General features: G+C 47.9%; 1 protein-coding gene across 1 annotated transcript in view; it reads left to right on the top strand.

Annotated features, from left to right (window-relative positions):
• Npc1 (NPC intracellular cholesterol transporter 1) overlaps positions 1-21254 on the top strand; it is a 44785-nt gene that overhangs the window by 2777 nt on the left and 20754 nt on the right. Inside the window, exons 2-6 of the mRNA XM_032885343.1 lie at positions 12646-12768; positions 13954-14060; positions 16049-16224; positions 19285-19452; positions 20348-20597. Of these exons, the coding sequence (XP_032741234.1) occupies positions 12646-12768; positions 13954-14060; positions 16049-16224; positions 19285-19452; positions 20348-20597 (824 nt within the window). The remainder of the gene's footprint in view (positions 1-12645; positions 12769-13953; positions 14061-16048; positions 16225-19284; positions 19453-20347; positions 20598-21254) is intronic.

Raw genomic sequence — 21254 nt, forward strand, 5'->3', positions numbered from 1 at the left:
CATAAGCTTTTTATACAGTTTTTGACGGCCGATTATAGCAGCAGCAACGAGGCATGTAATGATTGGTGGTCCTGGTGAGCTTTGCATTAATTGGCTGGGCCTGGACGGGGACTCAGGGACCTTCTCTATCTCCAGGTGGGAATTTCCAAATCAGGACTCTCTCATTAGAGATGCAATGCTTCAAACATGGCTTTTCACCTACTGGGAAGTCTGGACTAGCCCATCAGGGGTCCTTTCACCCTGTCACCTGTGACTCTGCAAGCAAATCAGATCATTTGATATCAAAACCACGCCAGGTCTTGGCCAGACAGCTGGAGATTTATTGGTGTCACCGTGCTGGTCCCCAGCTAGGATACCTTCCCACTCAAGTTCTTGGTTTTTGCTTAAACTTCTGCAATGGCATTTTCTGTTAACTAGAGTCTTTGAACTCAGACGCCGGGGTGTGGGCTGTGTGGGGTGTATTTAGAGGAACTCTCTGCATCTCTCTGCACTGCAACTCCAGTTTCCCCTGTATAGAGTCAGAGTAACTGTGCCTGCTTTGCAAGGTGTTTGTAAACGTCGTCTGCTTGCCTCGTAACTGAGTATCCTTGAGAGCAAGAACTACATATCTCCCAGTGGGGCCAGGACTCTTGATGTGTGGCTCTTTTTAAACACTAAGTCTTCCGGCCCCAAGGTGGATCTTGAAGGGGGGACTTAAAAGTTAGTTGGGATCACAATGTATTTGTGGTTGATTCTGGCAATGACAGTGATTGACTGACCAGCCAGGCTTTCTTCTGGCTTACGTCTGTGTGTGTAGTTGGGGAGGTGATGGTGGTGGTGGTGGTGGTGGTGTGTGTGTGTGTGTGTATGCCTCAGTCATTCTTCCTGTTCTTTTGAGTCAGGTCTCTCACTAGTCAGCAAGCCCTAGAGCTCCATCCTCCTGCGTCTGCCTCCTCAGCTCTGGGATTCTAAGTGTATACCACCGTGCCTGATTTTCGATGTCGGTGCTGTGGTTCAGACTCTGATCCTCATGCTTACTTGGTAAGCACTCATTCACCAGCTGAGCTGCCTCCCGCAGCGTCCAGCCTGTGTCTCTCTATCTTAGTCTTTAAAGGTAATCTGGTTTTAAGAAATAAGCACCTTCTGAGGTCTGTTGCTGCTGCCTGAAGCCACATTGGTGTCCATGGGCCAGACTGCTGTGGCCGGTGTCCCAGAGGCCACGTTGATGTGGCCTGTTCTGCCCCTGGAGACTGCTGATGCCAGAGCGTTATAGCCGACCACGGTCCATGCTCCCGCTGACTGTAAAGTGTAAGGAAGCTGCTTCTGCAGTGATGTCAGTGACTGTAAACACAGTTGAGAAAGAGGCCCAATAGAAGACTCCTGTGACAACCTCTACCCCACCTCCCGAAAGTAACAATCTAGACAGGCAGCCATTGGAGAGAACTCTAAAATCTGTGTTAAGGATGCTAGGATGCAAGTATAACTCTCCCCAGGCCATGGCTTCTGCCAGGGGTGCTTTTAAGGAATGGCTTCTCTTTCTTTAAGGGCAGCAGATGGGCAGCACACACTGGGATTGTGACCGTGGTCCTTCTTTTCTTTTTTGGGGGAGTGGGGAAATGGAATCATAAAGACAGGAGTGGGTTTGGAAGGACAGGGAAGTAAGAGTGATCAGAGTACATGATAAGAAATTCCCAAATAATCAATAAAGGTAATTATGTTTAGTAAAAAATAAGTACTTGTTTTTAAAAACTCTCGACGCAGTGAATGAGCTTCTGGAAGGATTTGGGAGACACCTGGACACTTCCTTTCTCCTTGATCTCTTTTACTCTCCTGGGGTTGCGAGATACAGTGACCTAAGGCACTGTGTAGGATGCAGAGATCAGAGGACCTAAAACCTTGTGATAAAGGGCTGTGCAATGTTAGCTGGTGCCTGTGTCTTGTGCACACATGATGGTAGCAGAGTGGGTAAGAATGACAATATGGTGAGAAGTAATAAATATAAGGACAGATTGTCACATTTTTGAGCTAAGCTCTGAGGGTGAATTGTGTGACCGGTGAGGTGACCAAGGGGAATCTGGGAAGATGGAGACCAGCCATAGAAATGCTCAATCGTTGAGACGAAAACACTCCTTCCCCCAATTTAGTCATATCCTTATATTGAATTATACTGTATCCTATAAACACGTAGAAATATTTATCAATAAAAATTAATTTGTAGCAAGGCAGCAAATACGTTTTCAGTACAAGCCTGACGACCTGGGTTCAATCCCTGAAACCCACTGTGAAAGGGGAGAAGCAACTCTTAGAAATTGTCTCCTGACTCCCACATGTGCTAGCTTGCACACAGTCTAATAAGAAATTAAATGCTAGGAAGTAACCTGTTTGCTAACAAACTGTTCCTTGCATTTACTGTAATAACGGTGAACGTCAGTATGAAACTGTCTTCGTAGTATCCTTAGGATGGCAGGGATCGGTTTCCTTCTTGAGTCACACTTGCTGTGTAAACAAAGCTGACCTCTAACTGGGAGGTTCTCCCCTCAGCCTAGGGAGAGCTGGCATTGTAGGTATTGTGTAGCCATACCTACTAGCAGGATCACAGATGGTTAAAGACAAAAAAGTAGCTACATTGTTTTTGCAGAGTGTGTCGTTGTGATCATGCAGCTAACCAAATTTAATGGGTCTTTGTCTGCACACTAGAAGAGAGCATTGGATCCCATGGGACTATAGACATGGACAGTTGTGAGCCTCAGTGTGGGTTCTGAGAATTGAACTCCCGAACGGGCAGCCAGTGCTCTTAGCCACTGAGCCATCTCCCCAGCCCCATATTGTCTTTATCTCAAGGTCACATAGTTAGTAAATGGTAGACCAGAAGCCTGAACTGCTCTCTTCTGATTTTTGCCCTCTATTCAAGTTCAAACGTTGCTACCTGGTCCCTCAAATGGCTGCCCAGCAATTATTCCATTTGGCTAGTAAGGCTTCTCATGTGACACCTGGTCCTATCTCCACTGTGGCTTGGTAATCCAGGGGATTGATTAGTCTGCTGACCATGGCCTTCTGCAGGTACACGCCAACACTCACCTCAGGGTTTTGTTTTAGAGCTATGGCTTTGGGGAGGTTCTTCTGACGCTGTGCATGCTGAAGCTCATAAATGTCTAACAGTAACTAGTAGTGTGGCCTTGGGTGAGTTACTTACACTACCAGGTAAAGGGTTTTCTCACTGCAAGGTAAAGAGTTATCCACGAAATGAATAGCTGGGGTGGTTGAGCCCATCTCACTCAGAAATATTTGACTTAAACACCTATATAAAGGAAGTCTGTTGTGCACACAAATTTGTCGTTGGGGGATGTGTGTCTGTGTGCGTGCGCTTGTCAAACTGGCTTCAAAATAGAACCAGAGGCTTCTACCCTACAAATCAGATCAAACTAAGCCTCTACCTTCATGTATGTTTAATCTGTCTCCCAAAATCCAAAGGAGCAGCAGGCAGTGTAATCTCTGGGCAGGATTCCTCCCAGCCCATCCTGCCTTGTTCTGACTGGACAGGCCTGTATTCATGCTCCCTAGAGAGGCAGCAGGCAGTAGCGTTAACCAGGGTTCCACAGGCCTCTCCTGTTGGAGCTGTAGCTGTGTCTCCAGGTCCCTCTATTTCCGTTACCCACAATGCAGCAGAAGTGGCAATGCCAACTATAGTATGTTTGGCACATATAGTCACAGAGCTGCTAGACCGCCAGTCACACCTGACAGCCACCTAGAGCTGTGAGTGACATCTGTAGTTTGTGGAACATTGCAGTTGGTGGGGGCAGCCTGCCTGCTGTGGCCTCCTCTGCTGAGGCTGCCAGGACCCAAACTGGGCTGGAGTTTGAACTGTGCAGGCACTCCAGGCTTGTGGGAAGAGGCAGAAGATGGGCTGGCGGACATTCGTCTTGTTTTTCAGAACTGTGTCACCTAGGAGCTCTGCCATGGACTGTTGTCTTACTTCCCGTACCTGTAAATTCTCACGTTCTGTGATGATGGAATGTTAGAAACTAATGAGGTGAATGAGAAATGACACAGCATGTGCCTGGCACACCATTGGCTTCCTTCTGGATTTATGGGTTTAGACCTTGGTAGGAGTCACTAGAGGCCACCAGGAGGACATGTTGCTGTTCGGAATGTCTTCTGTGTAGTGTGGGAACCCTCACTCCATCTGTGTGTATGGACAGGAGAGAGGAGCTCAGAGATTATAGGTGCTGGTAGATGGCTGAGGGGTTAATTTTTCTTAAATCTTCCTGTACTGACCCTGTAACTGTTGAAAGCACCTTTCTGACTCAGTGAGATTTCTAGTAATTAAATCCCACCTGACCTGTCTTTTCGAAAGTAGAGACTCCCTAGCCTTGTAACTGCTAGGCCTGGGCTGAAGCCAGGTCCTGAGTTCTCATCTCTGAGCTCATGAAACCAGTGAGATTCCCTCAAATCACTGTGAGTCTTGCTGGTTTCTGAACCGATGACGATCGGATGCCTTGCTCAGGGTATTTCGAAGGAAGACTTAACACCTGGGCCCCGCTGTTGAGGTCTTAATGAGGGCATCGAGACAAACACAAGGAAATATTCTTTCAGACCTCACAACTTTTTTACTTGATCCTAGAGCGACAACCAGCAAACTGTGGCCTAGCCCACACGCTTGGGACATGCACACCTGCTTACTTCTTGTTATGGCTGCATTTGAACTTTTACAGGTATAGGGTTGAGTATCTGCCACAGAGACCTGATGTCTTAAAAGCTTTCATTATTTAATGTTTGGCCCCCAGAGGCAGAATTTATCAGTGCCTAGCCCTAGTGGATCCACTGGGGAGCTCTCAGGGTGTGACTAAAACAGGTCACCATGGCAAGCAAGAGACATGGCCTCCGTGACTGTGAGGAAGGGTTGGTCTCCTGTGCCGAGCCAGCTGCTGCTGCTCTGTGAATGCAGCTCACCTACTTGGGAAACACCACACCAGACCAGTGTGGAAGGAGCCAGTCAGGGTGCAGCTTATGAGGAAATGAGTCTTGGGAGGGGCACTTAAGCAAAGATCATTAGAGATGTGGATGATACTAGAGTCTGGAAGAAACAATGCGGCTTGGTTTTCTGTGACTGGAGTTTGGCCTTAAGGTCTTAGATAAAAATAGTAGAGGGTAGTTAAGAGCCTAGGAACGATCTGTGGAAGGGAGTTGACACCATACAAGTGTATGGTTCTGCATATGTGACAGTTGGTTTTTTTACTCGTGGGGGAAGTTAGAGAGCTAGGGAGATCTGGGTGTGATAAATTATACTGGTTCAATCTGAAAAACGGGTAGGGTAAAGATCTAAGAGAGGCCTTTCGGTTTAAAGTCAGTATGGTGTGCAAACTCTGGATATCTGTGATTAGGCGTGTGTTGATTCACAATTAAAGAAAACTCTACAGTCTAAAATATGTTAGAAATGGACAAAAATGTAATAATTAATGTTGTCTTTTCCTTAAGAGTGTCACTGTAGGGGTTGGGGATTTAGCTCAGCAGTAGAGCGCTTGCCTAGGAAGCGCAAGGCCCTGGGTTCAGTCCCCAGCTCCGAAAAAAAGAACCAAAAAAAAAGAGTGTCACTGTAAGAGTAGAACCTGTAAAGAGTAACTAGTGTGTCTGTCGGCTTGACTGTGCCAACAGAGTTCATTGCTGGAGCTCCCTCTGAACACTCACACCCCCGCAACAGCGTCGATGATTAAGCCATGAGTGTTCTGTCTGGGCAGATTGATTGGTGCACCTTGTGGAAGTGAGGAGATCTTAATAAATGGTGAGGCGGTCCTTTCCTGTCTGAGTTCTGCCCCTCTGCTTTCTTTCCACCACAAAGTGTGGGGGCAAGAACATCAGATGAAGTCCCTCCAGCCCCACACCTGTGAGCCAGAGAACTTTCTGCTTATTATTAATCACTAGTCTCAGGTATCCTGACATAGCAACATCTCACTGCCTAAGTCAGCAGGATGTACGGTGAGGGATTTGGCTGTGTGGCGTGGCACTCGGATTTGTGGTCCTTGGTCCTGTTTGACCCCACAGTGGCGACAGGGATCTGAAGCTCTTGACACTGAGCTTTCATTTTGTCTGGTGAGGGACATGGGACACGGTGTCCGGTGGCCTCGGTGTCTCACTTGTGCAGCCCTCGCTCCTATCCCTCTCTAGAACACAGCTTGCTGTCAAGGTTAGGCTCACTTTGTGGTGACGACCCCAAAACACGGGTGAGCTTCATTTTAATACTGCACATAATGCTTCCTTTCCTAAGAGAATGTTTCTGAGTTTAAAACCGGGGAATGTTTGCCATCTGGTTTCCTTTCAGCTGGATTGGGTTGGGTTGGTGACAGTCTGTAGCCTGGGTTGACCTTGTGGTGGTTTGAATGTGCTTGACCCATGAGAAGTGGCACTCGTAGGTGGTGTGGCCTTGGAGGAAGTAGAGGGCTTTGTCTGTGTCTCCGCCTGCCTGCCTGCCTTTGGATCCAGATGTAGAACTCTCAGCTCCTCAAGCACCTTCATGCTGTCATGCTTTCCACCATGATGATAATGCACTGAACATCTGAACTGTAAGCCACCCCAGTGAGGTGATGTCCTGTATAGGAGTTGCCTTGGTCATGGTGTCTCTTCACGTGATGAAACCCCAGCTAAGACAGCCTCCAGTCACAATCCAGGTGCAGGGCTTAGGGGTGTGTGTTACCACGCTCATCTTATACTCGGGGTTCTCATATCACAGTGCAGGCAGCTTTAAGTTTGGAAGTCAGGTTCTTTGTCTAAAAGGGAAGTATATGGCTCACGTGAGTTCCACTTGCCCCCAGAGCATGGTTGTGGCAGTGACTTCATGACACATCCATCTTCTTTGTCAGAGAAGCCCTGACAGCCCACTGTCTCTGCTGATTTTGAGATTGTGGATCCTGACTCTGAGGCACCAGTGAGACCCTCCATGGGTTGCAGAGCTGAGCATGGCCCAGCCCTGTCTCTCGTAAATCTGTGGTCCCTTGGCTATAGGTAGGTGCGGTCTAGCTCTGCCGTGACTCAGTCCTCCAGATGAGGCACTTTACCTGCTCGTCTGGATCACACAAATCACAGGTCTGTTCTGGGTGGCGATTGTGACAGTAGGGACACTCTTAGCAAGAGCCCATAAACTAAGAGTGGGAGATGTGCTATGTCCTTATGGGACTAGAACATCTGGCAGGAGCTCTGGAGGGACACATCAGCAGGTACCTCAAGGGAGGTGGAGACCGGGGAATGGCTTTAGCCATAGGTAGTAAAGAAGGCAGGGACAAGTGGAGGCAGATGGGTCTCTTAGGAGGGGACAGAAGAGAAGAGCCAGGCCACAGTGTGTCAGGCCGCACCTGGAAACTGCAGACTGCAGAGATGGCTGAGTGAGGGAGCCCTACCAGGGGAAGCTGTGGAGGCACTGAGAAAGCTTAGTCTCCCCTCGAGCACTAGCGCTGGCAGGCAGAGAGCAGACGTGTGCAGAGATTGTCTGAAGCAGGGGCATCTGGGAAATTAGTGTCCATGGGCAAGTGCAGATACCAAGAACAGGGAAGTTGGCATGCTGATAAGAAAGAGACCAGATGGTGAGGCTCCCTGAAGAGGCTTGGGGAGGAATCTAGCTCTCCCTGCTGTAGATATGAAGAGGGACTGGGGACATTTAAGGTGGAAAATAAAGCCTCTCACCTCAGCTCTCCTAGGTGAGGTGCATGGGCAGGCCCGAGGTGGGAGTGGGCAGATACAGCACCTGAGATGGCTCTAATTGTAGCCTAATTATCTTTTATGGAGAGTCTGTGCCTAGAGCCAAAAGCTTCAGTTTCCACCCTGGTTTAGCCAGTGCCCTCGTGACCTTGGACAGATTGTGTTCATAAGTGTGTTAGTGGAGTACCTGAGAGATACCTGTCTGGCTGAGTTGACACATGAGGCCTGTGAACCATTGAGTACTCTTATGAGCACTTGGGCCCCTCTGGCTAGGACCACTGAAGACTTGTGAACTGACTGCCTTTGAACGGCCAGGAATCCCCAAACATTTTCTGTTCTACTTAAAAAGGTTAAGCAACTTCTCAGAGTGTAGTGGGCTCAAGTTACTGACTTCAGTATTGACTTCTTGGGATCAAAGAGCTCTGACCTTTCCTTCCTTTCAAAGGGGCAGAAACACTTGGCTTTACCATCGGTGACAGCAGCTTAGAAGGAGGTCTTTGTGAAGCCACATGAGGTCATTTTCTCTGGCCTTTTGGCTGGGTTTCTGTTGTTTGTTTGGGTTCTGTTGTTGGGGCCTTGGGTTTGGAGCTGATGCTTGCTCTGGACCAGTATAGATTTAATCAAAGTCAAAGAACTGCTGTTGATCTGGGACCACTTAACTGGCACCATCAGAGGCTCAGCAATGTGTTTATAAGAAGATAAAGGTGGGGGTTGGGGATTTAGCTCAGTGGTAGAGCGCTTGCCTAGGAAGCGCAAGGCCCTGGGTTCGACCCCCAGCTCCGAAAAAAAAAAACCAAAAAAAAAAAAAAAAAAAAAAGATAAAGGTGGGAGGATATGTTCTATGGAGGTGTGGAGAAGGGGTGCCTTGGGCCCTTGCTGAAGCACCCCTTCCCCCTGAGGGACCAGCCGCAAGATGCCATAGTATAGAATAGTTTATTCAGGGTATGGGGAGGAGAGTTAAGAGGTTAATAGAGCTCAGCTATCAAAAACAATGACTTTATGAAATTCATAGCCAAATGGATGGAACTGGAAAATATCATCCTGAGTGAGGTAACCCAATCACAGAAAAACACACATGGTATGCACTCATTGATAAGTGGATATTAGCTCAAATGCTCGAATTACCTTAAATGCACAGAACACATGAAAATCAGAAAGGATGACCAAAATGCGGATGCTTCACTCCTTCTTTAAAAGGGGAACAAGAATAACCTTGGGAGGGGATAGGGAGGCAAAGTTTAGAACAGAGGTAGAAGGAACACCCATTCAGAGCCTGCCTCACATGTGGCCCATACATATACAGCCACCAAACTAGATAAGGTGGATGAAGCAAAGAAGTGCAAACTGACAGGAACCGGATGTAGATCTCTCCTAAGAGACACAGCCAGAATACAGCAAATACATAGGCGAATGCCAGCAGCAAACCACTGAACTGTGAATGGGATCCCCGTTGAAGGAATCAGAGAAAGGACTGAAAGAGTTTGAAGGGGCTTGAGACCCCATATGAACAACAATGCCAAGCAACCAGAGCTTCCAGGGACTAAGCCACTACCCAAACTATACATGGACTGACCCTGGACTCCAACCTCATAGGTAGCAATGAATAGCCTAGTAAGAGCACCAGTGGAAGGGGAAGCCCTTGGTCCTGCCAAGGCTGAACCCCCAGGGAACGTGATTTGTTGGGGGAGGGCGGTAATGGGGGGAGGGTGGGGAGGGGAACACCCATAGAGAAGGGGAGAGAGAGGGGTTAGGAGGATGTTGGCCTGGAAACCGGGAAAGGGAATAACAATCGAAATGTAAATAAGAAATACCCAATTTAAAAAAGATGGAGAGAAAAAAAAAGAGGTTAATAAAGGTAGAGAAAGGCACGGGGTAGAGGGTGGGTGGAGGTAGAGGCCAGCCATGAGCATGTGGAGTGAGGGGGGTAAGGAAATGGGGAGAGAGCAAGAGCAGGAAGGAAAGAGCAGGAATAAGAGAGGAGCAGGAGAGGGTGAGGAGGGGGCAAGCAGCCCCTTTCATAGTGAGTCAGGCACCTGGCTGTTGCCAGGTAACTGTGGGGTGGAGCTTAGAATGCCGACAGTCAGTCACCTCATTTTATCTATCTCACCCTTTGTTGTGGTCAGCGCCGTCTGGTCACACTATTGGAATGCACAGCTCAGAACCTGCTGGCGATGGCCTACGGAACTCCCTCAGTTTGGCCTTGTTCAAATAAACTAACTGGCCTCTGGAATTTTCCTTTGAATTCTGTTGTGAGACTGGCCTGGCAGCTGGTAGAGTTCTGAAGGAGGAGTGAAGGCTCCCTATGTTTAAATTGTACTTACTGTCTGTTAGCATTCTAAGTGCTGCCCCACAGTTACCTGGCAACAGCCAGGTATGCCTGATGCTATAAAGGGGGCTGCTTGCCCCCTCCTCACTCTTGCTCTCTTACCTTCTTGCCCCTTTGTCCCTTCTCTCCCCATTCCCCTCACCCTTCTCTCCACATACTCATGGCCCACCTCTATTTCTCTGTCCCTCTCCCTCTCCCCCCTTCCCTCCCCCTCTCCCTCCCTTTCCTCTTCCTCTCCCTCTCTTTCTCTGCCCCTACTATCCTCTTAACTCCCCTCCCCATGCCCTGAATAAACTATTCTGAATAAACTATTCTATATGATCTGTCTGTGACTGACACTCCACACTCTCTCTCTCTCTCTCTCTCTCTCTCTCTCTCTCTCTCTCTCTCTCTCTCTCTCTCTCTCTCTGCCCCTACCACCCTCTTAACTCCCCTCCCCATGCCCTGAATAAACTGTATCCTATCCTATACTGTCCTGTGGCTGGTCCCTCAGGGGGAAGGGACGTCTCAGCATGGGCCCGCCGAGGCACCCCTTTTACCCATACCTCACCACACTTCCATAGGACATATCCCCTCCTCTTTTTATAAACACATCAGTCAGCTCCACCCCCGCCTCTAATCAGCTTTGACCTTTTAAAACTTGAGTTACATCAGTGTGCACTGGCCTGCTGAAAAGCCAGAGTGCAGTTCTCTGCTAGAGTTGCTGGGTTTAGTTTAAAATATCGATACTTCCCCATTTGGATAATTCCTCTCCTAAACATAGAGCTTGCAGTGAGTCCAGAAGGGGGTGGGGCTGTAGGCCTGTAGCCAGCATAGAAGCAGCTTGTTGCTCTTGACCTGCACAGTTAGACCCTGTCTCCTGCCTCAAAATAACACACGCACACGCACACGCACAGAGGCATAGACACAGGCAGGTACTTGTGTCTCATGCAGTTTGGGGGCGTCTGTTTTTGTTTCTGCTGTTTTGAACCCAGGGCTTTTCGAATGTTGAACAACTGGTCTACCACTAACTCCGCCCCCTGTCTGTTAAGGCGGGGCTCCAAGTTGCCCCGGAAGGTCTCACAGTCCGCTTTTCTCTCCTCCTTCCGGTTTCACCCCTCCTGTGTGGTAGAGGAGGTTTGCGGCATGCACCACTAAATCCAGCAACCTGTAATGTTTATTTTACTACCCAAAGGATGGGTTTGAAACAAGTCACATTGATTCTGGATCCCTCGACAGTCGCACACCCTGGTCTAGTTTATGATTGTCTCACGGTCTCCCCTCCCACCACGTTTTATGTTCTGGACCTGCATCTTGGTGAGAACTAAAGAACACTGACTTAGGGCTGGAGAGATGGCTCAGCGGTTAAGAGCACTGACTGTTCTTCCAGAGGTCCTGAGTTCAAATCCCAGCAACCACATGGTGGCTCACAACCATCTGCAGTGAGATCCGATGCCTTCTTCTGGTGTCATGAAGACAGCTACAGTGACTCACATATGTAAAATAAATCAATTAATAAATAATTCTTTTTAAAAAAAAGAACACTGACTTAGCTGCCTGCCGGTGTGGGCTGGCCCTCTTGTCCCTGTTCAGTGTGTTTAAGGCTCGGCACAGGTATCTTAGGATCCAGCTTGCTCCTTGGTTTATGTTTGTGTTTCCTAAGCCAGTGTCCCTGGGCTGCTGGGTCATCTGTGCCGAGTCAGTTGTGAAGCATAGTGTGGCTACCTCTGGGCAGCACCCTTGACAGGGTGTTGACTCACAGGAACCCTTCCTCCTTTAGTTCCAGGCAGCCTTGTGACCGTCACGTGGGGAATATGAGCAGCTCTTGAGACATTTTCATAAGAAATACTAGGTTGACGTTGCCTTGCTGACGGTCCTTAAATTTAGCACGTGCATTCCTTGACGGTCACATTGTCTATTCTTGTGCCTCCTTTTAGGAGAGGTTAGTGATAGTTATGGGTTTTGTTCTCTGATTACTTATGAAGTACCAATAGTATTAACCTAAATATATGGAGAAATTTCCTTTTGGTTGTTTAATATTTTTTGCGCAGTTCCCCCAAAAACAGCGTCTTAATGATCACTGACTTGCCAAGTACAATATTGCTTTTACCTAACTTGCTGGAACCGGACCCTCTCTTAAGTGGGAAATCTGGTTCTGGTAAATAGTTTCCATTCCTGGACCACTGACCCATCTGGGGTTTTAGGCCTGGGTGCTTTTTAAAAGATATTTGTGTGTGTGTGTGTGTGTGTGTGTGTGTGTGAGAGAGAGAGAGAGAGGGGGGGGGAGGGAGAGAGAGAGTGTGTGTGTTATGTAGGTGTCAGACACAGTAGCTGGGTTACAGGCGAGTGCATTTTGTTTTTGAGACAGTTTTTTGTTTTTTGTTTTTTTTACTGGCTAGTGCAAATCTGTTGTAACTGTGCAGCCCAGGCTGGCCTTGAACTCATGCTTTTTCTGTCTCAGCCTCACGAGTGCTGGGATTGCTGACATAAGACACACACACACACACACACACACACACACACACACACACACACCCGCCAGGCTTGCTCCATCTTTATTAACCTTTCTTGACGGGTTTAGCAAGAACCTTTGTTACTTTATTCGCTAGGTAGCGTGAAAGGTTCGTTGCCTGAGCACCTTTTCTTGCTAAGATCTGTTTTCCGTGTTCCTGTAGGTGTTCTCACAGTCCTGTGTCTGGTACGGAGAGTGTGGAGTCGCCTTTGGAGATAAGAGGTACAACTGTGAATATTCGGGCCCACCGAAACCCCTCCCAAAGGACGGCTATGACTTAGTGCAGGTAAGTGTGTCGCTCTGAGAGCGCCAAGCATATGCCGTGCCTTAAATGACGGTACCAGGATGCCGGAGGTGAGAGTAAAGGCTTACACTTTAAAATATATGTGTGTGTGTGTGTGTGTGTGTGTGTGTGTGTGTGTGTGTGTGTGTGTGTGTGTGTGTGTGTGTGTGTGTGCAAACACACCTGTATAAACAGGAGGTCAGTCGGGTCTCCTGGGTTGTGAACCACCGTGTGGGTGCCGGGAACTGAACATGATTTCTCCACAGATGAGTCCTCACTGCTGAACCATTGCCTCAGCTCCTGGGGCTTAAATCTTAACCTAGACTCCAGCCTGAACCCCATAACAGAGCTGATAAAAGGCTCCTGGCCTAATCCTCCAGGTGCTGACTCTGTGTCTCCCAGAGTTTCCCAGTGTGGAGTCTCTGTTTAGAGGTGACCTTGGTCCCCAGATGTTGTCACTTCTGCAGAATGCATTAGCAGTTAGCTTTGTTGTTGTTCCTAGATCTCAAGACTTTGCTTCTTCTTAGACTCTGCCACTGAAAAGCTGGCGGTCTCTTCCTCTTTTAGTGATTTCTCTGATCCCCGCGAGCCTGCGATTCCTGGCTGCCTCCCAGGATGCCGCTTTCCGTTAGTGTGATTCTTGGGGCTGTTAGAAAAAGAAATACTGGGAAAAATCCAGCTGAAAAGGCTGGCTTTGGAGCTTCAGTAACCCAGTGTGGCGCACCATGTTGCTTCAACATCCTGTGCCTTTCTTCAGAGTTACGTACAGGTTTTGACTGGCCCAGGAGTGATGAGTGGGTATAGTGTTGTGGCTGAGCTCGAATAGGCTGACTTAGAAAGCCAGGCAGTAAAGGAAAAAAAATAGAGTTCTCTCTGCTACTTCTTGTGAGTCCCCACTTCCTTTCCGGGGGTAGGGGAGTGTTCTGAGGCAGGGCTTCTCTCCGTAGCCTTGGCTATCCTGGAAGTCTGTGCAGACCACAATGGTCCTAAACTCAGAGATTGGCCTGCCTCAGCCACCGGAGTGCTGGGATTAAGGACGTGCCCCACCACCGCCTGGCTGAGTCTCCACTTTCTGAGTGGCAAACTTCGTGCGACTCAGATATAACCTCTCGTGCCTGAGAATAATGGGTGAAGCACTCACATCCCGGAAGCGACTGAGCTTGTCTCGTAACCGCTCTCTCCTCACAGGAACTCTGTCCAGGACTCTTCTTTGGCAATGTCAGTCTTTGCTGTGACGTTCAGCAGCTTCAGACACTGAAGAACAACCTGCAGCTGCCCCTGCAGTTTCTGTCCAGGTAGGCTGACCACCAGCAAACAGTGGGTCACTCTGTGTGTTCTCGTAGACCAGGTTTGGCTCTGTTGTACTCTTGAGAAGGTACTCGTGGTGTGTTAGAAGGCAAAAGGAAGTCACATGACCAACTCCTAGTTGCTTCCAGAGTGAAGACTTGGTTTCCTTTGAGGTCCCCTTGCTGGCAAAGAGAACTGCACAGTGGCCTAGGGCCTCTCAGACCAGAGCCTCTGTGCACTTGGTGAGGGGTGGCCCCTGCTGTGCTGCTCAGAGCCCGGGTCCTCCATCTGTGTGGTTCCCTCGGTCCTTCTCACTCCTTCATTCTTTTCTAAGTTTTTATTACAGTTGCTTATATGCGTACGCAGTGTGCACGTAACAAATGGGAATCAGTTATTTGCTTCCTGTGAGTGTATGCACCATTGTGTACACACCATGTGCGTATGCACATGGAAATCAGAGGACAAGTTGGGGGTTGGTTCTCTCCATGTAGGTCCAAGGATCAAACTCAGGTCGTTGGCTCTTATATCTGTCTGTGCTGAATTGGCTGTGCTAGCATTAGTTCCTAGATGCTACACTTATTCTGGCATAGTTGCCAGTGCAAAACGATTGTATAACGGACGTTTTTTAAGCCTATCTAGCAGTTTTCAAATGTGCAAAGAACAAGTCAGTGGTTTTCTTTAGAGCAGCAGATTTTGGTGTCTGTAAATTATCCAGACTTTAGCACACTCGTAAAGGTGGATGAGGAAGGAGGTAAAGAGGGAAGATGCCCTCTCTAGCTATCAATCACTGTAGGCAGCAGGACCCTTCCCTGCCTCTGAGAAGTGGGCAGTGCCGAGTGGGAAGCCATTGCTAAGTCGTGCTTTCAGCTGTCACAGGGTGTAGTAATGGGCCAAGAGCTAAGGATCTACTCAGGCCGCCCTAGGCTCCTGGCATTGGTCAGATCACATTTATTTACGACTCACTCTAAATGACGGATTATGGATATAAACATTTACCATAGCTAGCCCCCTTCCCATGTTAGCAGTGGGTAAAGCTCGAGTTATAATAGCAAGAGAAGCTCCTGTTTCTAGAACTGCACGGAGCAGTGAGGTAATGTGGACCAAAGAAAGCGAGAACCCTTTTGCCACATGCACAAGTCAACATTAGGAGCTTAAACTTTGAACCCAAAGGACAGCTGTCAGCTAAGGTCTTCATGTGTGTTACTGCAGTGCACACAGAGAGCACTGCTGTGGCACCTCTGTTTTTACCTTTTCCTGTGATCCGAGGCCTCATAGGTGACGGCTCTCTAATCTTCAGGACTCTCAGGGGAGTCGAGTCCTCCTGTGTTCCAGGAGCGGCTAGCCTTATCTGGCTCTCAGGTGGAAGCTGATGTATAAATCCTGTAGTAGTCCTCTCTCTCTCTCTCTCTCTCTCTCTCTCTCTCTCACACACACACACACACACACACACACACACACACACACCCCCCTTATTCTCTTAATCAGAACTGTGACGGTTTTGGGAATAAAGTTAGAAATCTCTAGTTACAAAGCCCAGAATTCAGAAAAGCTTCCGTTTTTTTTTTTTTTTAATTATTTCTGAATAAATTAAATGTAACATTAGCACAGTTTTAAAAAGCTACTTCTTTATGTTACAATAAGGTTTTAAGAATTTATGAGTCTAAGGATTAGAAAGGTGGCTCAATGCTGATCTTCCAGAGGACCTGGGTTCAATTCCATATTCACTGTGGTCTATAACTGCAGTTCTGTAGCTGTATATGTCTGACGCCCTCACACAGACATACACGCAAGTAAAACATTGATGCACATAAAATAAAAAGAAAATCAAAAGAATGTGTGGGCCTGGGGAGAAGTAGGATTAAACATCTTCTGAGTCTGCTATGTTTTCATGGTAACTCATCTCTTTTCGATGAATTTTGAATACTCTGTAGCTATTTCACCTTTTATGTTTACTGATATACGTAAAGTCATAAAATATAATTTACTTTTTCTTTAGGTGTCCGTCATGTTTTTATAACCTGATGACCCTGTTTTGTGAGCTGACATGTAGCCCGCACCAGAGCCAGTTTCTGAATGTGACAGCAACTGAAGATTATTTCGACCCTGAGACGCAGGAGAATAAAACAAATGTAAAGGAGTTAGAGTACTACGTCGGACGGAGCTTTGCGAATGGTGAGTGGGCAGTTACTCTTCCTTGTGATGAGCTGGGTCAGGGCTCTGGGTTGGTGTGCACCTTTATCATCCTAGCCACTGTGTAGAGAGTCACAGGCTCAGGACATTCGTTGGTCATTGTTTGCCTGTATCTGGGATTTGAGCTACAACAATTAAAATTGTCTCTTTAAAGTATCTGCTTTAAACTCTTCTAACGTGGGGGCTGGAGTGGTCGCTCAGTAGTTACGTGTATTCACTGCTCTATCAGAGGACTCTAGTTCAGGTCTCAGCACCCACGCCTGGTGGTTTATAACACAGTTATAACCTTGTTAACTTAAAGGGGGTCTGATACCTCTGCTCTCTGGAGCCGCCTGCCCTCCATACAGAGACCCACACTCAAACGAAACTACCTGCAATCCTCAGCCCAGGAACCAAAGCCCCGCCCACCTCTGTTCTCCCCGGTAATTGGCTGTCAGCCACTTTTATCTAACCAATCAGAGAACACAGGCGAGCATAGTTTACACAACATCATTTGGTGTGGGTGAGATCATCCTCAAGACTGCAACCAGGTCTTAGGGGCCAGGATTTAATACACGGCAGCACCAGGCCAACCCCTAACAGCCAACTTAAAAAGTAACTCAGCCAGCTGCGGTCACACACATCTTTACTGTTAGCATTTGAAGGTCAGTCTGAAGTTCATTCATTGTATCTCCAAACGACTAAAACGAAACAGAATCTTTAAATCACTTCATTGGAAATAAGTTCCATTCGCAAAAGGAACACACATGGCAGAATCTTCCAGAAGATGTGATGCAGCAGCCCAAGGAGGGAGAGTGTCCCGGCCAGCGCTGGCCCTTCATGGAACCAATATCAAGCTATGTATTCATCTGCGTTTCAGTATGTGTACTAAAAGTTGTACAGAGTAAAAATACTTGGAAATTTGTACAAATAAACAGAGTTTTTTTTAAAAATGACTTTAAGGTAAGAAAATATTTCTTGACAAGAAAATAAAAGCGGTTAGAGTCCAGAACAATCCATGGAATACAGACACACCGGTGTATCTCTCCCTGTGCCACATCAGATTGGCACAGAGTAAGTTTGCCAGCTCCGGCTCTTTGTAAGGACATGAAGCAATAGTGAGTCAATAGACTGACTGCCCCTTATGACTGCTGTAAATGTTGGAAACCGTCCAAAAAACAATTTCGCAATGCCTGGTGCAGCTGAAGATGAGTTCGCCACTATCTCAAACATTCAGTGTCTCCTTCCACCAAACATACGCGGGCGGAGAGACCCAGAGACCATGAGCACTTGTGGGCAGGGAGCCCGTACAGGAGCCATGACCGTGGGTATGTGTGTGGGGGCGTATCTATACAACCCCCGGCACGCAAACTGTGAACACATACCAACAGGGAGACCCTATGGAGACCATGTACATGTGCATGTGTGGGCAAAGAAGACCCCACACACAGAAACCGTGCGTGTGTGTGAGCAGGGAGATCCAGCTGAGGTCACTGTAGAAGAGTGCTAATGGCTAGAGGAGGAGAGCAGGACCAGGACTGGGGGTGTTTACGCCGCTGATCAGCTGTGAACAGTTACCTGAGCGTACAGGGAACTTGACTTACAGAAGTCAAGTGCCAGTTCAAAAATGGCCAGGAAGTCTGAACACACACTTCACCAAAGAATGTATGAAAATGTATGGAAAAGTGCACAAGGACCGAGGAGTTAAATCAAAGTAACTGCAGGAGATGCTGGGGATAGGGGACCCGGGAGCTCCATCTATCAGAGAGAATCTTTTTTAAAGATTTATTTATATTTATATATTATATTTTATATATTTTATTTATATGCATACACTGAATCTGTCTTTGGACATAACAGATGAGTGAATGGAATCCTATTACAGGTGGTAGTGAGCCACCATGTGGTTGCTGGGGAATCGAACTGAGGTCCTCTGGAAGAGCAGTCAGGGCTCTTAACCGCTGAGCCATCTCTCCAGACCCCTGAGAGAATCTTCAGTCAGCAGCAGATTGACAGTACTTTGGTGGTCTTGTGAGACTGTCACGTGGTCCAGCATGCCTCAAGTGGATATATTGTGGGATGTGTAGTTACATCCCCAGCATTCAGTAAAGATTTTATTTGGGAGTTTTTTGTGTATGGGTTGTGGGTTGTTTTTTGAGACAGTTTCAGAATTGGCTCCAAACTCAGTATATCACAAAGGTTGGCCTTGAACTCCTGATCCTATCTCCACCTTCCACATGCTAGAATCAAAGGCATGCACCCACAAGCCCGACTCAAAGTCGTTTTGTGATTTTGTGTTTTTAAAGATAGAACTTCGGTATAGCTTTTTGGCTCCTGTGTTTTAAAACAGCACACAGAATATGAGCTACATTGTAGTGCTTTCTTGTTCTTACGTACATACAATATACTTTGTTCATGTTTGTGTCCTTACTTCAGAACCCTATTAAGCTCCACAGCACATCTGAAAACAAAGGAAAGCATGGAGCCTCATGTAATCCTCATACACTAGGAACTGAGGCAGGAGCATTGAGGGCTCCAAACAGCACCTCAGTGCTTACACAGTTGAGAGTGTCCTTTCCAGACAGGCTAGAGGCCAAGTGGAATCGATTCCAACCCCTGTCACACTGGCCGACCTGCCTGTCTAGGGTGGGTAAAACAGCGACTGCAGCTGTCTCCTTGGAGTTCAGGGGAAGATGACCCCAGGAAGTCTGTCCCAAGTAGGGACCCACAAGTCATAACTAAGTCGACTCATGTGTGATCCCTTTAAGTCCTCAGTCTTCCCACTTCCTGGTCTCCACTGCAGAGTGGCTGAAATGAGGTTCTTTCTCCTGACCCTAACTGAGTGCCTCTTTACAATGTGGGTAGGATTTCTGGAAGTTGTTGGGAGAACAGTTGGTCCTGGTTCCCTTTCCTGTTCTGCGTCTCCTTCCCTCCCCGCCTTGCAGCGCCCCAGGTTCTAACCTGCTGACTCCCGTGTGCCAGCACGGAGGCCTTCAGTAGGGCTGAGTGGTGAATTCGAGCAAGCGTAACATCTCCGTCTTTCCCTTGGGATTGCTCTTCTAGCGATGTACAATGCCTGCCGAGATGTGGAGGCGCCTTCCAGTAATGAGAAGGCCTTAGGACTCCTGTGCGGAAGGGACGCCCGTGCCTGCAATGCCACCAACTGGATTGAGTACATGTTCAACAAAGACAATGGGCAAGCACCGTTTACCATCATCCCCGTATTTTCAGGTACGGACGGCAGCTGAAGCTGAGTTTATTATTTTGCTTCAAAACTCAAGAATTGGGGCTGGAGAGATGGCTCAGTGGTTAAGAGCCCCGACTGCTCTTCCAGAGGTCCCGCATTCAATTCCCAGCAACCACATGATGGCTCACAGCCATCTGTAATGAGATCCGATGCCCTCTTCTGGTGTGTCTGAAGACAGCTACAGTGTACTTATATATAACAAATTAAAAAAAAAACCTCAAGAATCATAATCAGCTATAGAAACATAAATTCAGAGAGAGAAGTCGGACATTTGTCCTACCTGGTTTAACTCGGGAGGAGGGCTGGGTGAGAAAGGAATCGCTCTTAGGAATCGATAACATTACTAAAACACTGAACTGTGTGCGTGCATGCGTGTGTTCTTAAAGCTGAGTCGTGTCTACCCTGGTGTCAGGCCAGCCGTTCAGAATGGAAGCCAGACACGTTGAGGATCCACCTTACATGGTTGGTGGAAGATCAGGGCCCATGCCGTACACAGAATTGTTGGCATCAGAACAGATCAGGGATGGGGAACTTAGCTGAGAATGCTTGCCTGCGAGCCTTCAGGCCTGCACTGCGCAAAACCAGGTACACACACCTGCACTCAAGAGGTACAGGGGGACGAGTCAGAAGCCCAGTTACACGCAGCTACGTATGTTCTAGGCCAGCTTGGCCTGTGTAAGACGCTCTCAGTACCTCCCCCCCCCCCAAACCCTAAGAGACAGCACCAAAGCCTAACGCGTGCTTACCCAGCAGTGCTCTGTCCTTGGTGTTCAGCTGCACCCCACTGTACCCTGTGTGCTCTCCATGGGGTTTAAATGTAAGCAGGTGCAAAACTTGGATTCTCGTGAGGTCCTGATTCAGCATGATTTCTTCCTATAGATCTTTCGGTTCTTGGGATGGAACCCATGAGGAATGCCACCAAAGGCTGCAACGAGTCTGTAGATGAGGTCACAGGGCCATGTAGCTGCCAGGACTGCTCTGCCGTCTGCGGCCCCAAACCCCAGCCCCCACCGCCCCCTGTGCCCTGGAGGATCTTAGGCTTGGACGCCATGTATGTCATCATGTGGGTCGCCTACATGGCGTTCCTGTTCCTGTTCTTTGGAGGACTGCTGGCAGTGTGGTGCCACAGGTAAGCTAGCTGGCTGCCTGGTTCGTTTCCTTCAAGACGAGAAGAGCAAAGTTGCCTCCCTCACCAGTAGCTTTAGTTAAACCAGACAGGAAGTAAGTTTCTTAGGGACATCATTCCCCGGATGGCTTTTGCCCTGCAGCTGGTAAGTCAGGTTTTGTTTATATATTTAACCACTTTAAATTATACTGATTTATTCAAAATGGTGTGTGATTTAAAGCACCTTTCCGTGACACAGGCAGTCTGTGTAAACCATGTCTGATCAAAATCTAGTTACATGTGGTACTGCAGTCCTGTATTCATGTCTTGTTTTAAGGCAATATGTATTTGTATGTGTTCGTATGTGTACATGCGTATGCACGCAAAGGCCAGTTTAGATCAGTTGCCCTCCATTTTGACTGCTTACACTGTTCCTCATCAGGCTCACCCCTGCTGTCCACTGGTGGGTCCTTTAAATTGTGCTGTTTGCCCCAGGGTGGTTGTGAGCTGGGGGTGCTCCTCCCCCGCTCTGTCCCTTGTCATTTGCTAAGAGGACCCTTCCTCTGCTCAGTCAGCAGTGTTCTTTTACATTTACTCGTTCTGAGGGCTGTCTACTGGGGCATTGGAGTTCCTTCCCATTGGCTCCTGTGTTCTTTGTGCTCCCTCCCAGGCTCACTGGAT

The sequence above is a fragment of the Rattus rattus genome, chromosome 15 (assembly GCF_011064425.1).
Source record: "Rattus rattus isolate New Zealand chromosome 15, Rrattus_CSIRO_v1, whole genome shotgun sequence".
NCBI classification, from domain to species: domain Eukaryota; kingdom Metazoa; phylum Chordata; class Mammalia; order Rodentia; family Muridae; genus Rattus; species Rattus rattus.